The sequence below is a fragment of the Botrytis byssoidea genome (genome assembly GCF_014898295.1).
Source record: "Botrytis byssoidea strain MUCL 94 chromosome Unknown BBYS_006, whole genome shotgun sequence".
In the NCBI taxonomy this organism is placed as follows: Eukaryota; Fungi; Ascomycota; class Leotiomycetes; order Helotiales; family Sclerotiniaceae; genus Botrytis; species Botrytis byssoidea.
Window position 1 is genome coordinate 1261847 of NW_024065847.1, and position 18274 is coordinate 1280120.

Consider the following 18274-nt stretch of genomic DNA (forward strand, 5'->3'; position numbering starts at 1 on the left):
ATTTTATGGAGAAATGTTATATACATTATATTATATAGCTTAACAGTTTTTCGAATACTGAGTTTTTTATCTTTTTGAATAGTTTCAATAGTTAAGAGTATTTGAGCTTCTTTTCTATTTGATTGTATAATAAATGATTGATAAATCGCATATTGAAATTGAAGAGTGCAAATTGAGGTAAAAGTGGTGCATTCGGTGATATGGTGCACTCGGTGTTAAACCACGTTACCCGTTTTTGCCTACTTACATATTACCAAGAAATCGGTCAATATTAACAACCTTGACCCATGCAACTGATTTTATAGCCTCTCAATCAAACGAAACCCTCCATAACTACGCTCTGACGAAAAAAAATAATGTAGTTTGTCGACTCTGTATACTTACGCGTTGTATGTGAGCCGGTCTGGTGTTGGTGAATGCTTATCTTGAGAGACTGCGGCCCTAGTATACACAAGATCGATTGAAGACTCGACTGTGTATATCCAATGTGGATAGACATACTAGCATTAGTTTAGTACGTCCTAAAGAGGTTTCAAGGCACTCACGTGAATTAGCTCTCAGTCCTGAACGTAAAACGATAATGGCAATACGCGGGTGGATGTACAGTGCCTTAGGCACCCAGCGCCTACACACAAGCATCGGCTTCGCTACCGAGGTAACCTCCGGTTCTTTCGACTATTTAATCATCCTTTATGATTGAGTGATGGAGTAATATCAATTTTACACCCCTCATATTTAATATACTATTGGGCACTTAGATAACACTCATCTCATTAATACATACTACAATAACATCATTATGTCACGGAAAATTATAATTAAGGATCCCAATCTACAAGTCCAAAGTTGGACGCGATGCAAGCTTCCAATCGATGTACCCTTGCCGGAAACTGTATCGAAAAATCGTATTGAAGATCTTCCAGAAATCTGGCATGAATCACTGACTGGTCTCATGAACGCTCCGGGTTTCTTGAGTTCCAGGTGTGCTCGAAATACTGTGAGTCTCCAAGAGGTGCTTTTCGCTATCGGTTAGTATTCAGTTTCTTGATTCTTAATGAATGCCCGATATGATTCTTATCTAAACTGGTCTTGATGCAGAATGGGGGGATGATGCCTCGTTCAAAGCGTTTCTGGAATCTCCAGCTTATCCGCTATATCTACGTGGATTTGGGATTCATGACTCACATATCCCGAATGCTATGGTTTTCCTCTTTCCCTCCTTCGATGTGTGTACATTCAGCCCTGGAGCCCGGGTGACGGTATTTACCTATAGCTTTGCGCATCCAGCTATTGAACAAAATCGGCAAGACATGATGCATGCGCAAGGACTTCGTGTTCGCAGAAGAATTGGGAAGTTGGGAATTCACTGTCAACGTGCGTGGATTCGAGAGCCGCAGCTGGGAGATGATGGGCAATTGGTGGAGAACGGAGTGGTATTACAGGCTTGGCCTAATACAGAGCCACCAGTATATTTTGAAGCTGTGGATCAAGATGAGTATTCGAGAGAGAACTTGAGAAAACAGGTTAGGAGGATCAATCCTATAAATATGGAGGAGATAACATGGAGTGTAGCGAAAAATGAAGATGAAAATGAAAATGAATATGAAAATGAGGATGCGGATGAGGATGAGGAGGATTGGGAAGAGCTAGATGAGGAAAATTAGGAGAGATTTGGGGATGGATGACAGGGTGCTTAATACAGTTTATTAGGCATCAGAAAGACCTTAGTGACGCATGCTATCTGAGCTCTACAAATTGAGTTCAGATCGTCATACACCAGGTTTATATGATTCGCTCGCTCACCATTCTAACTGAGTCTTGCATTATGAAACCACCGAAACTGCCAATTTATTGATCCCTGGAATTAGCAGCTTGTATCGAGATCAATGGCGAGCAAACTACTAAATTGAATAGCAGATTTTAAAAGCAATCTTGACGGAAGCAAAAAAGCCAACTTTCTAATATTCATCATGATTAATTTAAGGAAAAAGTCATCCCGTCAACTACTTGTCCAGCTCGAGATTTTGAGTCTTCTGCAGATTTATGATTGCGATGAAAGAAGATGTGATAACAGCTATCCCGCCAACACTGGTTTTCCCCTGCTATCCTCCGAACCGGAATGCTTAAAGCCCTTCTCATACTTCTCACACATCCATGATAATAGACAGTCGAGTCTACTTCCATTGTTCCGCACTTGAGATAGCCTTAGCTGATGCGCAACGTATGCTGCTCAGTCGAATATTGCTCAAGCCATTTTCCCAGTACTAAAATCGAAGCCGTGCTGTCTGCACCACATTGCTGCGGCAAAAAAAAAACGTAATTCTCTGGATTCGTACGCTTATTCAGAGAGATCCATTTGATGTTGATGCATTCCCTCAAGCTGTCTGTCAATAGAGGCCAATTAGTATAAGAAAGAAGCAGAAGCGGTGATTTGCCATTAAAAGAGAAGAATTAAATAAACGAGGCTTACACTTCTCTTTTGAGCCGGCAAGAAAGTCGTCCGCATATATAAAATAAAGAGCTTCATGAAACAGCGTGGCACTTTTGGGTAAAGTGTTGTCTAAAACCGTGCCCGCGCTAAATCTTTTTCCATCGACCCCTACAGTGTCACCACATTGCCACCCGCTGGCACTGGTGGCAGTATGTCTAGTGCATCAGTGCAGTCAAAAGAAAAAGGACACAAAGTCACTCCAAAACGATCGTCAAGCTCATCTTCAGCTCCAGGACTGACTGCCTTTAAGCCCGACGTGGCAGCCTTTGTACTTGGGTTTTCCGAACAAAACTCGCCCGCAACCGTAAACTCGTATCCTCTGGGGTTATCCGACCAGAACGGCACATCGTTGGGGCCAATAAATTCATTATATACGTCGTTAATAGTCCGTGGTTTGTCACCTATCCATATTTGATCACCCATAATTTCGCGTGCAGCTGCGTCGAGTCCGCCATCAACGGGCTTCAACCAATCTGAGCCACAAAACAACCCGGCTTTTGCGCCTTGAGGAAGGGCCCCAAAATGAGATCGAAGTTAGAAAAAGACTCCTATTGCTAGCATCAGCTTTTCGTACATATGTCATAATGTCAATAATGATTATCAACTTTGAAATTATGAAGCAAAGGAGATAAACTTACTTGTGATCTCCTGGAGCGTATGATCACTTGATGGGAGTGTTCTGTCTCTTTTACTTGATTTTAAGCCAAAAAAAGTAGAGCAGGCTTTCCTGACGAATCTGTCAGAAGAGTATTGAGAGATGTAATGATACGCATTCGACGCCAGATTCCAAGATTCGCTCTGCCATACGTTGAGAATGGCTCTGCGCCCATTTGCATCACAACCGCCATCAGTAGCACCATCTTTCATTATCCATACGCTGTTAAGCGGAAGTGCTTGAGCAGCAACCAGGGTACTGGTGAATGAGAGAGAGATGAGCAACAAAGAGAGCAAGAAAGGAGGCGATGATAGACGCATCTTGGGTCCTAAGTTGAGATCAAAAAGGGTTTGACCTGGTAGTTATGGCACTGAATACCCTGTTCCCCTGCTTGAAACGGGAAAAAATGAATAAAAGTAAAGGATGGGGTGAGGGTTAGAAAGACTACTATTAGAGAATGAAAAAGGACAGTGATAGGAGATATTAAATGTGACATCTTGAGAGGTGGCTGAGCAAGTCAAACTGCCTTGCAGATGCTCCTAGTTTACGAAATCTGGGTATATTGTGACTCGGAGATTGGTATTTCGACTTCTGTGCGTGCTACCATCGACGGCTCCGCAGTAGGTACACCAATTGTACTTGTAAATAAATATTCATAACTATTTTCCCTGTCGTTTTTGAGATCGGAATTCCAGACGTTGAACATTTGAGACCCGCCATCCCTCGTATTGTTCATGGACCCATGTTCTAACGGGCGAAGTGTATACTGTGTGGCATGGTTAATTCAAAATTGCAATCCAAAATTTCGAGACTGAGAGTATCAAAATATGCAAAAGGAATGAAGAAAATCGCCAAGTCTGATGGAGTATTGTGAATCCGTCCAGGGAGATACTTTGCCGAACTTTAAGCTTTCGGGAGAGAGGCGGGGGCTCCGGGGCCGAGATCCACAATATCTTAATGCAGAAAAGTCTTTCATTTTGTTTAATTGAACGCATGGGGTTTGATGGAGGTATCAGGCTGCCGGTAACCAACAGTTTTCTTCGAATAACCGCTTTCCGCGATGTTTCCTCAATGTGAGTCGCGATTGCTCAGATTCAAAAAGCCAAGCCTGCAATGACCTGATACCAAGCATATTAATTCAACTTTAGCAGATTCCCGACGTTCAGCTGTGTTTGTGATGGAGTTCCCGCTGCCAAGTGTAGTGGGATAGAGTTTTGAGTCTTATTGATATAGAACTACGATTTTGTCCAAGGTTCCGCAAATCAATCTCTTCCTGTCCTTGTCGAGCGGGAGATTAGAGTGGTATCTTGGAATGGATCATGGATGACTGGTTATTGGGAACAACTGCGAGCCTAATATATAAATGACATCCGGAGCTCGAATGCGATGTGTATATAAGAATACATTTTGTGAATGCTTTCAAGACTCTCTCAACATTCGCGAGATCTTCTTCTTTTCAAACTGCACTGTACGGTGCAATATTTCCATCTTTGAATCACAACCGCAAGGCCCTCGAAATGAAATTGTATGCTCTTTTTGTTGTGTTTTTGCACCTGTCTTGCCGCGTGGTCCAAGCAAAGGCAGTTTTTGCTCATTTCATGGTATGATAACCCTCCAATATTCTCACACGTCCCTTCGCTTCTTGAGGTCCTCAAATATAATTAATACGCCACCAAAGTTCTAATTTTTGTCTACACAGGTTGGGAACTGTAAATCATGGGAAACATCAGATTGGCAGGCCGACATAAAAATTGCGCAGCAAGCCCACATCGATGCTTTCGCACTTAATATCGCCGCAGAAGACGAAAATAATGCAGTTTCTATAGACCGAGCATTCTCAGCAGCCGAGTCTCTTGGCTTCAAGCTTTTCTTATCTTTCGATTACGCAGGTAATGGTCCTTTCGACATGAATGATGTGATCGCATATATCACAGAGTATGGTGCCAGCCCCGCATACTTCACAGTTGATGGACAGCCTCTTGTTTCGACATTTGAGGGACCTGCAAATGCGGATGACTGGATTACCATCAAATCCCAAACAAACTGTTTTTTCCTTCCCGATTGGTCTTCGGCAGGTGCTCAAGCTGCCCTGTCTCTTTCTCCTGGTGTGGTAGATGGCCTTTTGAGCTGGGCAGCATGGCCCTGGGGCAATCTGGATGTCAATACTTATGTTGATGCTTCATATCTTGAATACCTCAATGTTTCTTCATTTTCCAATCCTTTACAATATTTGATGCCGGTTTCTCCTTGGTTTTATACAAACTTGCCGGGATATAGTAAGAATTGGGTTTGGAGGGGAGAGTGGGTCATCAAAAACCCCTCTTAATGTGTTAGTTTCAAATTGCTAACAAATAAATTAGCGACTTGTGGTATGACAGGTGGCAGGAAGTTTGGGTTGTGCAGCCAGAATTCGTAGAGATACTGACGTGGAACGACTACGGTGAATCTCACTATATTGGTCCTCTACACGACGAAGAAATGGAAGCATTCGACATTGGTGAAGCACCATTCAACTATGTCACCGACATGCCCCACGACGGTTGGCGCATGTTCCTTCCATATGTCATTGATACTTATAAGAATGGAATTGCCACGATCAAGCAAGAAGGTCTGACTGTATGGTATCGTCTCACGCCCAAAGCTGCTTGTGATGATGGCCCCACTTCGAACCTTCTTTTCAAACCTTATTCTCCCGCTTCAACCCCACTTCTTCCCTTACCTAACTCTGCCTAACATTCCTCCACAGGTTTCTTCGGTCTTCAAATCGCATACAACAGGAAATACAGCCAGCCAACTCCAAGTAGAGTTCTACCCAACTGACATCATCCAAGATAACATCTTCTACACTGCACTCTTGGGAACTAAACTATCGGTCAAGGTCACAGTCGGTGGCGTGGACTTGGGCGCCGCATGGACTAGTACACCTGATGGCGATGTTGGCCTATATCATGGCAGTGTAGCTTATGGCTGAGCGTTGGGGAAAGTTGTGGTTACAGTGGGATCCATGGTAATGAGTGGAGAAACTATCACCACGAGCTGCGATCGTGCTGACGGCCAGAACGGTCTAACAAACTGGAACTCTTGGGTAGGTAGTGCTTCCGGATCAACTATCAGCGCCACACCCGCGCTCAACTTAACAGAACAAGTATGCATTCAGGGAACGGGAGCTCCTGGCTATGAGGAGCTATGCACTTACTCATGTCATTTGGGATACTGCCCTATTGGAGCCTGCACGTGTCTGGCTATGGGAAAGCAGGTGGATCAACCTGACTCCACAGGCACTAAAGGGTATCCAGCAGCTGGCTTGAATGCTACGTTCAGTGGACTCTGTGACTTCGCTTGTAATACTGGGTTTTGTCCACCAGAATCGTGTGATACTGTGGAGCATGAGCTCATTATTCCAACAGTATCACCGTTTTTGCCATCCGCTTGTACCAATGGCACCGGAGTCGGTGATCTGTAAGCTTAAATCCTTTCATGTTATCCCTGCTCACTGTTAAGCAGAATCAGTCAGTGATGAATGATTATTGATTATATTCTGTCGTATAGTCAAGCCAAGTATAACAGGATGGAAAGCTAACAAGTTTATAGTCAAGGTTTATGTGATTACTCTTGTCACTTTGGATTTTGTCCTATTTATTCGGTGAGTAGTACAAAATATCATATAATTCTAAGATATATAATTCTCCATTGATGAATGAAATTAGACTGATACGTAAATAGTGCACATGCATTCGAAAAGGTGCCTTAAACGTGCCACCACCGACCACGGGCGCGAGTGGGAAAGCAGCACCAGGACTAGATCCTCTTATCTATGACGCCATTTGCGAGTTTACATGTAGCCGGGGGTATTACCCAGATGGGGTTTGCTCTCCCGCAGATACCAATAGTGGTACTGGGGATTTTCTGGTCTACGTCCCACCAAGTATCTGGAACAATGCCGAACCAATCGTAGAATTGGGTTGCTATCCTCCTTGTACCTTTATTCTTCCTCCTTTCACTCTCCCAGCACCAACAGTGATCAGCTTTGACTCATACTTTACTACTTTGGAAGTCTTTAGTGTCACAGCTACTACAATAATCACATACACAAACACGATAGCTGGAACCTTTTATGTGTCTGAAGTAGCTCAAGGTACATCGTCGCTGAAGACTACAACCATTTTCGTGCCGCCGTTGACTACTGATGTTCTCAACTTCTGGAATATGCCCATCGATGATTCAGACATCAAAGAAACTCTCATCGCAATACCGACCAGCATTCTACCACCAACTGTGACATTAACCGAAACCAGTGCTGGGACGGTGTATGATCGTACAATTCACCCACCACCATGGCCATACACTAATCCAACACCGACCACAAGATCAAGTGATGGCCCTCCACCGTTGCTCTCATTCACTTCATCTGCAGCAAGCTCAACATGTACCAAGGATTGTGGTTCTCCCTGCAGAGGACTATTTTGCAATTGGCCTTGCCTCTTCGACTGCGTGAAGGTTCCAGATCCTGACTGGTGGGACATGAAAGACCCTCATAACCCATGGGGACCTGAAAAAACACCATACCAGCCTGAAAATACTGAATGCACCACCACTAGTGCAAGTAGCTGTTGGACCGAGTGCTTAGCTTCTAGCAAAACGAGCACTTGCACATCTTCCTGTTCTATCGGCTACGGTTGCTCTGTGACTGCAACCTCAACTCTAGGAACGTATACACTTGCCCCATCCGGATATTGGACTGCAGATTCCTTTGATCGAGCTTCGGATTCAGATGCTGCATATGCTAGCTCTGTTGATGCAGACGTAAGCTCAGAGTTAGCAGATTGGTTCCCTGAAACGGCAACGGTTACGCCTGTATCAACTACTACACTTCCAGATGTCACCGTTACCGTGACTCCAACACCTACAGCAGATTGCTCTTTCTGGGATGACGGGTTTTTCTTTCTCTTCGAGGTATATAATATCAATGGCTGGGCGACGAGCGACAATGGTGCAGGTCTCCGCGAACAAGAGACTGTGTGTGGCGCCTTGACAGGTTGGGATTGGCACGCTGCAGAGGGCGGAGGCTACGCTTCCGTGTATTTCAATCTCCCAACAATCTTAACCGCGGGATGTGTAGAGAGGGCAATCGTAACAGCCGGCGGACCAAAACTTTCATGTCAAGGAGAAGGGGTCCCCGGGCTTCGCAAGAACAAGATTCGAAAGCGCGAAATGACTATTCAGAAGCCGAGTTTCAAGGCGCCGAGCATTACACCTACATATACATCCGATGCGAGTGCATCGCACACGTATACGCCCGAGTATTGGAACTCCACAATTCCGACTGCATTGGTGAATGAGCCGGACGGCCATGGAGTCGTGAAAAATTGGATGACCCCCACGCCGGATAACAAAACCTCGGCGTATACAATGTATGCGGTCGTGTATCCTACGGCGTACATTGCCTAGAACATAACTAGTGCGGCTTCGAACATATCCAGCACGGCTTCGAATCCATCTAGTACACAGAGTAGTGGAAACTCGACGTTGCCCCGAAAGCGACGCCACTCATAGGAAGTGGCTGTTTTTGTATTATAAAGTCCAGCAAATTACTCTCATGCCCCCAAAATAATTTTTTATTATTTCTACACCCTAAAAATGAAAGACAATTCACTCTCGTGTCCCTTAGATTCCAGCCATTTAAGGCTACATTATATGATAGGAAAGCGAGTAGATTTACAAGGAGAGTAGATTCTATGATGAAAGACTAGAGTCTAACTATTTCAAGCTAGATTCCATAGCAGGAGAATAGGAGAAGAATAGATTCTATGTTAATCCCACTATCATTGTTCTTTCAAATTTTCTGGCGTTTCTTTTGGCTATACATAAAAAATCCATCATAAAATCCATGAGACATGAAAACAAAACAGACATAATTCTTAAGACAGAAGCGTAATCAATTGACATATGGAGCGCGCGAGAGTGAGTAATTTGCCACATATAGTCTTTCCAAGCTCTTTTATAATCGACCCGAATGAACACCACTAGAGAAACGAAATGATCATCGTTCGGTATGTAAATACTTGAGGTAGCTTGCACACTTACGAATGAATTACTGAAAACGAGATTTGGTAAAATGTAGACGGTCAAAACGGGATCAACCTGCTTATCATATACATAGTGAGTATTCAGGCCAGATATCATCTTTGAAATGAAGTTTACAATGTCCTCCCCTTTTTCAAGAAAAAAACAAACAAACAAGAAAAACATAATTAGGATAGCTCATTTAAATCAACCAATTGAGCCCTATTGAACTCGCTCTTTACAATAACTATATTATATATTGCAGACAGCATGAAGAAAAATACAATAAAAAACATAAAAAACAGAAGCGATTTATTTTGATGTTTTATATTCAACTCTGCAACTATCGACTCTTACAGCTCGAACTAAGTACTTCCCGAATGTATTCTCTATCACCTCCTAGTACACAAGAATTACACCCCCCACGTTCACACTCATCATACAGAGACCGATATCATATCCACCACCATCATCAGTACCAATACCAAATACTAATAAGCATTTCCCACCTCCCGCGCGTATGCCGCCATCCATCCAAATGTATGCAGCCGGCCGGAATCCACAATCCCCATACCAATACAGCCAAAGTCCTCCAGTCCAGAAAAAGACAAGAAACGCAAGCACACAGCCAGAAATAAACACCACAGAATATAAATCTGCACAAGAAATCAAAAACAGAAACAAACAAATCTCTCAATCCCATACATACAACCCGAAACCCTGTCCATCTATAAACCTTTTCCCTCAAAAGTTGAAATCCACCAGCACCCGCAGTGCATACGCATATTCAAATCAGAAAACACGAAAAAATAACAAGGAAAAAAAGTGCGAAGGCAGAAAGGTAGATAGCGAGCTATGTGACCAAACCACCGAGAACAAATCCATCATATCATAGCACATAGCCGCTCATGAACAAGAAACAGAAAGATGCAATCCGGCTTGCAATCTTTTATCCAAGTTCTCCGGGGAAAGAGCTGCAAAAAAAACCATCATAACGCGTGGGATTGGATACAAATAATCCAATCCACTAAACTACCAATAATGCAAGCAGAGGAAATGCAAACGCAAACGATTGTAAGAATAGTGATACAGAAATCCACCCTCTTACTTTCCCGTCTCTGAAAATGAAGTAAACAGTCGAAACTTTTGTTTCCTTTTGCTTTTGTATTTGATGAAGAGAACATAGGAAATCGAGTCGTGACATCATAGATCGTCATAGTGAGGAGCTCTCAGAAAGAGCTGAATAATTTTGGTAAGGAAAAAAATGAGAGTCCAAGTGTTGGTGGTGGTAATAGGTAAGTTATTTGGTACAAAAATGTACAATTACACAATAGTGTGTATGGTATATCAATCGACATTATACTTTAAAGAGCACAATTTATTTTGGTAAAGACGTTGGAGGAGCGGGGAAAAGATTATAACTTCCTCTGCGCTTACCAGCCGTAGCGGCATTGGTCAATGTGCTGGATCTGGATCGTTCTTGAATGGTCTTTTCAGTAACGATCGGTGCAGAGATCTTTCTTCCATGATTGGACATGAAGGACTCCACTGAGGCAGGAGCGTATAATTCTCGAGAAAGAGCAGATCTTAGACGTGGTCTTGGAGGTGAATCGGTGAAGCTCTCAGCCACAGGACTTAGAATACTAGATGCTGCATCGGGAACAGTTGTGGAAATTGGAGGGGGAGGCTGAGCGAAATACTGAGCGTTTTTGGACGACCTCCGCGCTTGATTGGTATGACTTTGCATTCCAGTAACTTCAGAAGGCTGCTCATTGTCGTCAAGTTTTAAACTGGAAACCTTGGTAATAAGCTCTGGGTCAGATGTTGTAGTGGCAAGTGCTCCTAGTGTTCTACTATCACGCTTGGGACGAAGAGATGGAACAAGGTCGGGCAAAGAAGAGGCGGATCCGATACTTCTGTGGGCTTTGCTCATGCTTCCTGCTTGGAAAATGAGTAGAGCTGAGTCTTGACTGGATCGATTGTAGCGGCTACTAATAGTACTGCTTCTGAGGCTGTTATGTGAATAAACCGAGGAACGATAAGAGTTGGTACTAGAAAGAGCTTCATCTATTGGTGAAGTGGGTTGTTCATAAGTATCCATGGGAAATATTGAAGCTGATGGGACCTCATCGTTGTGATATGTGTCGAACAAAGCATCTTGTTCGCTTTGTAAAGGATATTCATCGGAAGGAATGAGGAGAGTTGGAGAAAGACTGAAGCCGTCTGACTCTTTGAACGAAGATGCATGAGAAACAGGTCGCATTTGATGGGGGCGGAAGTAACTGGTTGGTGTAGGGAGAAATGATGAAGCGCTCGATAGATTGGATAACGGAGAGAGAGCGGGAAGATCATATGGCGCAGGGACGAGTAGTGATGGACGGAAGCGACCTGGCGAAGGTTCTTGTTCGGCCGGTTCTATTTGAGTGGGTGAAGCAGGTTCTGCTGTGATGACAGGTTTGTTCTCTTCAAATGTTTCATCCATCTCATAATCCCAATCTTCACCACCTTCATCCTCATAACAAAAATCAATCGCGTCTTCCCAGGAATCAGTAGCCAAGTTAAGCTTAACCGAGCTGTATCTTTTTGAAAATCGTGAGGTATCAATAGACCCAAGTCTTCCTAGCACTGGTGGCATATCAGGCATATCAGGAGCTTGCTCAAGTGCCCTCATCCTCAGACCGGGAACAGATTTTGAAAGTCGTAATTCACCACCGTCGGTGCTTGACTCTCTTGATCGCGTCCTAGTATGTTCGTCTTCTTCGAGAACATCTGCAAGATCGACATCAAAACTTCCACTTAATGGTGCAGATAAAGGCCATGCTTCCTCGCCAGGTGTAGTGACTGCATGAGACAAATGTTTGATGGATACCTCGGATTCTCTTCTTTCCCATTTAGGGGGTGAAGGATGTGTTTGTGGAGTAAAATCGAATGCAGACTCTTGAAGGCTGGCATTGGCACCAGCCAAAGCTTGACCGAACTCTAGGGCAGATGAGTCTTCAACATGACTGAAGAAAGTTGACGCCGCTCTTGACGATGTTCGAGCAGGTGGATTAACCGGGCATCGAGGAGATTCAGGAGACCTCATTGGGCGTGCAGGTACCGATCGTAGATTATCATGTGACATTGAATAATTGATAGGCCTCCATGGCTGATTCTGTGGTGGCGATACGGACGCTCGAAATACGGACCTTCTTTGCGGGGTCACAGGACACGATGGACTCTTTGGGCTTGTGGGACTTCTGGGCGCGTCAACATCCGGCGCATAATCTATTGCTACCGAGGAGAAATTCTCAAACATTAAATCTCTCGCTCTAATACCCTTAAGATTTCCATTGGTTGGAGCTTGAGATGCTCGGAGAGCTGAAAATTCGGACACCAATTTGGTGGGAGGAATTTCCCTGAGGTTTGGTAATTCATTCTGTTGAGTGTGTGTGATGTGCTGAAAGTTATATGGTCCAGAGATGGTATTCTTTCGAGCACGATAACTAGTAGGAGGTGGGCTGTGGCTAGATGCGTCGCTACGATCCCTATCGGAAGAATGACTTGCAAGAGATAACGAGGAGCCTCCCATTGAAGTATGATTACGTCTAAATTTTTTGCTGCTTCGGGAGAATATTGTTTTTCCGAATAGATTTAAACTATCGGGTCTATCTTTCGTCGCCATGCTACTGCCGTTTGATCTACCGGAGGACTTTCGTTGTAATTCGATTCTGTTGGAGGAATCGAGACTGGATTGACGGGAGCGGAAAGAGGAAGCTGATGTGATAGAAGGGGTATTCGATTTGGCAGCAAACGCTGAGCCCCTCCTCATTTGCTCAGTGTATGCGCGAATACCATGAGGTGAAGGTGGTCCATCAATGGCTGGCTCGAAGAATTCGACAGACGGGTAAGTAAGGTGCTTAGAGGTTGGCGGGGTGTTGTCTTTTTTAGACATCTTCCTCTTAGATGATGGACGGTGGTTGTTAGGATATGGCGCTGAGCCCATACCTGCAGATCCTAGACCAAACATATTGAATTGAGAGTTGATTGATAGCTGTCAATGAACTTAATCGACGTTCTGTGGGGAGGATATATATCGAACAATGCGTTGACTACAAGGGAATCCCAACCCGATAAATTAAAAGAAATTGTGCTTATGGCTTCTGCTTCAGAAGACGCAATCATCGATATGGGGCTGATGAACAGGCTGTATCGAGGCACGTTGCAGCCACGATGACGCCTTTTTTGTTTCGGTGTTTGTCGATAAAAAAAAAGTTGAGGACTTTCAAAAGTCAACAATGAGGGCGGCAGCGTCCAACATAAAAGTGATGGATTGAGGATATCGGAAGACGCTCGGCTGGGGAGATATGGATCAGCGTGTGCCACAAATAAAATAGGCCTGTCAAAACAAGGGTTCTCCCCTTCAGGGTGTTTGTCAAGAAATATGGAGCAGGAAGCGTTTCTTCTTTAGCGATATAATCCAACGTCAGGGGTACTTTCCTCGGAACGTTGAATAGCGTTGTGAGGTCTGTGGAGACAATATAATACCACGAGGAAACTAGTGTGCAATCCCCCATAGGACGTGGATACCATCACAATACTCGCCTTGAGTCGCAGCGTTTGGTTCAACACTTAACATGTGAGTTATGATGTATATCATATGTTGAGAACTCTGCGTCCCCAGCTTTTTTGTTCGCAGTTGCGATTGGATGAGTTACAGTATAGAGGTAGCGAGAAGTAGATTGAATTGAAAGTATTTTTTTCGTATCGATCCCCTTGGTGCTGCATAATACCAAGGAAGCCGATTTGTCTGCTTTCATGCAATAACGGACATGTAAATTACCTTGAATGGTAATAGCGACCCGTAGTTGCAGGTAATAACATACAAATTGACCAATGATAGAAAAGCTTTTGGAAAAGAATTAAATTGAAAATGGCCCAAAGGAGGAATTACCAGAATTGAGAGAAGCAAGCAAGCCTGGGACTCTGGGAGCGAAGCTTTAAAGGACTGGACTGAGTAAGTGAGTAATCAGTAGAATGCTTTTGCTTGCAATTGTCAGCATTGATTGACTATGGAGCTGTGCACTCCAGTGTTTTGTTGTACGGTAGTTATGAGTAGCAACTGGCGGCAGCAATGTTGAACGACGCTGATAAAGATGCGACAATTGTGTTTGCTTGCATCAATACCTGTACCATTTTCTGAGTTATTGAATTGAATCCCTTATTTCAATTGATTCTCGACCAATCTAATAAAGGATCCCATCCCAATAGCTGGGTTAGAACCCATCCTTCGTCTCTCGCAGGGTATCGCTTCTGAACAGTGCCATCGCTGAAATCAGACGAGATGAACGAGGCATGAGGCATGGCATAAGATGCGAGGTATGAGAGGCACGAGGAGATTGATTACACTCTGCTAGCTGGCTGCTGCAAAGAGTTAAGGATTTGTGGGTGGGATGAGATGGGATGGGATGGGATGATTGCTAGGGTTGGAGGTCAAGGTTGACAATATTCAAGAAAGGCAAAAATGAAATTGTGAAATGTAAAATGTGAAATGTGAAATGTGTGTAAGATTGAATTATTTTAGCCTGGTTAGTAAGGTATCAAGGTATCAATGTAACCGAATACAGTTAGTGACATTTATTAGTCACTTGTTTAGTATAGAAAGGATAGAAAGTATTCGAGTGGTACCCTACTTATATGCTAATAAAGAATACTTGGTAGGTACTAATTAATAGGATTAATAGGTGGACTTCAATTAACAGAGAAAAAGAGTTCTGTTCTGTCTTGTGAATTGAATTAATCAATTAATTCATTAGATATTTTAATTGGTCAATGGTAAATGTAATTCATTAAATTCATTAAATAAATACCCAATGTTTGGAATATCTCAATAGTCAAGACTCAATCAAGACTCAATCAAGACTCCGTCACAACTCCGTCAAGACTCCATCAAGACTCTCAATCTCACCAACATGTATGTCTTCTTGGGTTTCACGACAGTCTGTTTGGTCTGTGGTTCAATCGCTCTCGCTCTCGCTCTCGCTCTCGCTTTACCTTTACGCTTCTGTCCCCCCTGCTCTTTCCTCTAATAACTTTGGTTCCAGGCTCCATGTCTCTCCAATAATCAATTCCTACCCTGCACATTGCAGATGATCCTAATCCCGTCCTCTTTCATAACAGGAAGCTCCTAGAAGCACATCAATAATCAAACCTTACTTACATACCAGATACATGAATGGGAGGAGATCATCTCATTTCATTAAGGATATCACCGAAGGATGTCCAGGCGGGAAAGTCTATTTCGAATTCTATTAGGAATCTCTTGGAATATCAAAATTTACATGTCTGCATCGACGATGTTGAGAGAGTATGGCATTGTGCAATCAATCCACTGCGTTTTGATGGTTTTATTATTATCATCATCGTCAGCATCGTCTCCCTGGATAGCCAGAAACGAGAAGCCAGAACCATCCATAGACGAGAATGGATATCATACGGCACGGAAGACACATCCGTAGCCTGACGCGTACGATATAACGCTTGCTTCCGTCTCCTAACTTACAAAATGTCTTGCACAAAATTCCACGATTCGTGCAACTTCGCAAGTGGCCGTTCAGCAATCATCCCCCCGTTGGGCGGCCAAGATATAGCGGCTGAAGTCGTGGGTCAACGGCAGATAGGTGTGGGCACCAACTGGAGACAATATTATTGATCATTTGGGAACTAATACCTGTATCATCGTATCCAAAATCTTTCGTACGCTTCAACTTTCCTCGAGAAGTAGTTCGTGGAGCACACAATCTTTACGAGTACCTGCATACAGAACAAAGCTTACCTTTCAGCTAACCCTTCCAGCTCACCATCAAGGCTTCAATATTTCCATGTTCAGCTCTGTGCATAAGGTACGACGACCGCAGTGATCATCCATACAGATACTACTGTACCCAGTCGTATGTGGGAATTAAAAGCTTACATACAATTCATTCTTCCGAGATCCAACCGATCTCCTGGAAGCCTCTTCATGAGTGGTCCACAAGAAGCGATTCCGAGAAATATGTATGCTCTCTCCAGCGGTGTGCCCTCGTACATTTCATTACTCAAAAGATGTAGCATCATTCACAATAATTGTCTCTGCATGACAGGCATAAGAGACACCATGACATTCATATAATTCCCAGTCATTCCCAGGAGAGCGGCTCATCCAATTTTAAGCGCGAACCTTTCAAGTCAATGATAGCTCAAGTATAATATAAATGCTTGGAAATGTGGAGATTGGGAGCTTCTTGGGGATTTGATTTGTTGCGAGGTGGTTGCAAAATGATGATGCAAAAGGGTTCCTGCAGAAGACATATGTTTCCTACCGCCTTCGAGAATAATTCTTGGGATGTTTGTACACCACGAGCTTCAGGGAAGTGTTTTATTCCACTATTGTTTATTTGTTTATAGGTCTGATTGCATATCTTGTGTACCAAAGACTCTGTCCGTCCGCACAACAATCTAACCCCTTGAAATTGATCTCCCTTGAAAAGCCTCCGAATGGATCAAACTGTTCATGGAGGGCCATGGAGGGCCATGGAGACCATGAGAATATAGCGTGCTCCGTGGAGTCGTCAACCGGACCACTGTCTTTGGCTATTTTGCACACTCCTGGTCAATTTATCCTGTTCATCCGAGGCCAGAAAGAGTCTCGACAAAGCAAGAAATCGATAAGAACGCTGAAATCCTGCCGAAATGCCTTATACCCTACTCGTCTAAAGTAAAGTTATTACACTTTGGTGCAATAACGTTCCCCGAGAGATTGTCACCAAAGCTTGGTAAGAAATTGATTGCCGCACAAATTGAAAAGATCGACTGGTTTGTTTGAATTGAATTATTTCTGAATTTAAAGTTCTTATTAGTTCATCTTGTCAACGGTAGTCTGCTAGCCAGGCCCGTAGGCTCGAGGCCGTTCGACCTTTCATAGTTTCATCAGCGATCAAACTTTCGCTCGGTCTCCGGGTGTTATCCTCATTGTCCTTAGGACCTAATAGTTCCATCTCCCAACGCTCTTGTTCTGTTATATCATTGGCAACAGCGGGAAAAGGTCTACGGGTCTTCTGCAAGTTAAACCTTGGACCCTGCGGGTGGTGCTAATACCAACCATGTCGCTTCCATGGGTAAGGAGGTGGGGTACTCCGAACCAGCTAAATTGCAAAAAGTAAAAACGGACAAGGAAACAAATCCTTCCCATTGCTCACCGCGGTACAAGGATTCTATATATCCTGAAGATCGTAAGGAAAAAGGTTAGGTGCATTATTTTCTGGCGTGCAAAGAAGATGTTCTCCGTAAAATGTAACTGTTCTAGCATTATCTGCAGGTATCTCTCTCAATGGTCGCCGATGACCGACCCTTCTTAACCTTTCCAAGTCTTGGGTGCAGCAAAATTTCCGTACACTATACTAATTATGAAAATGGGCTGTGGATAACTGCAGTAAGCCGAGCTTCAAGGGGAATGGGTCGCTTTTCCATCCACTCTTCCCCTCTTCATCCACTTTCACCCCCCGCGAGGCGCGAGGCAGCGATGATTTTCTACAGCAGACCAGTGCAGTGCAGTGCAGCACAACACAGTCAATCTTGTTGTTGATTAATTACCAAGCGTGCAATCTTATAGATGGTGGATACAAGCTGTACGTCGTAAATGCCATGACCTTATTCTTCATCCATTCTTATTGCATATGTGCATTGTTGATATAGATAAGTGTGCTTGCTACCTTTCAAAGGAGTAAGGAATGCAGAGTTGACACGAACAGCGCATGAGAAGTTCAAGGTTGATCGTAACTGTCCCAGAAAGAGGATACCCGTATAAAGTCTGGATTAATTGTCTCGGTATAACGGTTCAAAAGGGGGGAAAAGTGTTAGGTAGTGTGTTCGCTCGTGATGCGGAAATTCCGGATGAAGCAAGCTTCTGTTGGATCCGCTCTTGGATACGTACTGGATTCATTTCATTAATATGACCGAACGTACATGATAAGGCTGACTGGCTTGCTTCTGACAAAAATAGTCTCGAGTTAGGTTTAGGGCAAGCTTTGTTTGGAAAAAGGTATCAT

The 18274-nt window shown here is 43.7% G+C and overlaps 5 protein-coding genes across 5 annotated transcripts; 2 read left to right on the forward strand and 3 right to left on the reverse strand.

Moving 5' to 3' along the window:
* Nucleotides 1-799: 799 nt before the first annotated feature.
* Nucleotides 800-1664, forward strand: EAE97_003825 (uncharacterized protein; the record flags this gene model as incomplete). Its single annotated transcript, XM_038874337.1, has 2 exons — nucleotides 800-1028; nucleotides 1099-1664. The coding sequence occupies 2 exons, from the start codon at nucleotides 800-802 to the stop codon at nucleotides 1662-1664; spliced, it is 795 nt and encodes a 264-aa protein (XP_038734946.1).
* Nucleotides 1665-1961: 297 nt separating this feature from the next.
* EAE97_003826 (uncharacterized protein) lies at nucleotides 1962-3972 on the reverse strand. Its single transcript, XM_038874338.1, has 3 exons — nucleotides 3130-3972; nucleotides 2471-3039; nucleotides 1962-2384 (listed from the first exon to the last, which is right to left on the reverse strand). The coding sequence occupies exons 1-2, from the start codon at nucleotides 3464-3466 to the stop codon at nucleotides 3026-3028; spliced, it is 351 nt and encodes a 116-aa protein (XP_038734947.1). The 5' UTR covers nucleotides 3467-3972; the 3' UTR covers nucleotides 1962-2384; nucleotides 2471-3025.
* Nucleotides 3973-4663: 691 nt separating this feature from the next.
* Nucleotides 4664-8594, forward strand: EAE97_003827 (uncharacterized protein; the record flags this gene model as incomplete). The annotated part of the gene is made up of 5 exons (XM_038874339.1): nucleotides 4664-4747; nucleotides 4846-5447; nucleotides 5507-6605; nucleotides 6738-6789; nucleotides 6870-8594. Exons 3-5 carry the CDS (start codon nucleotides 6151-6153, stop codon nucleotides 8592-8594), a joined length of 2232 nt encoding a protein of 743 aa, XP_038734948.1. The 5' UTR covers nucleotides 4664-4747; nucleotides 4846-5447; nucleotides 5507-6150.
* Nucleotides 8595-10587: 1993 nt separating this feature from the next.
* EAE97_003828 (uncharacterized protein) lies at nucleotides 10588-13218 on the reverse strand (the record flags this gene model as incomplete). The annotated part of the gene is made up of 1 exon (XM_038874340.1): nucleotides 10588-13218. The coding sequence occupies one exon, from the start codon at nucleotides 13216-13218 to the stop codon at nucleotides 10588-10590; it is 2631 nt and encodes an 876-aa protein (XP_038734949.1).
* A 3877-nt stretch (nucleotides 13219-17095) lies between these two features.
* EAE97_003829 (uncharacterized protein) lies at nucleotides 17096-17342 on the reverse strand (the record flags this gene model as incomplete). Its single annotated transcript, XM_038874341.1, is given in 2 exon segments — nucleotides 17096-17281; nucleotides 17298-17342. The coding sequence occupies 2 exon segments, from the start codon at nucleotides 17340-17342 to the stop codon at nucleotides 17096-17098; spliced, it is 231 nt and encodes a 76-aa protein (XP_038734950.1).
* Between the last annotated feature and the right edge of the window lie 932 nt (nucleotides 17343-18274).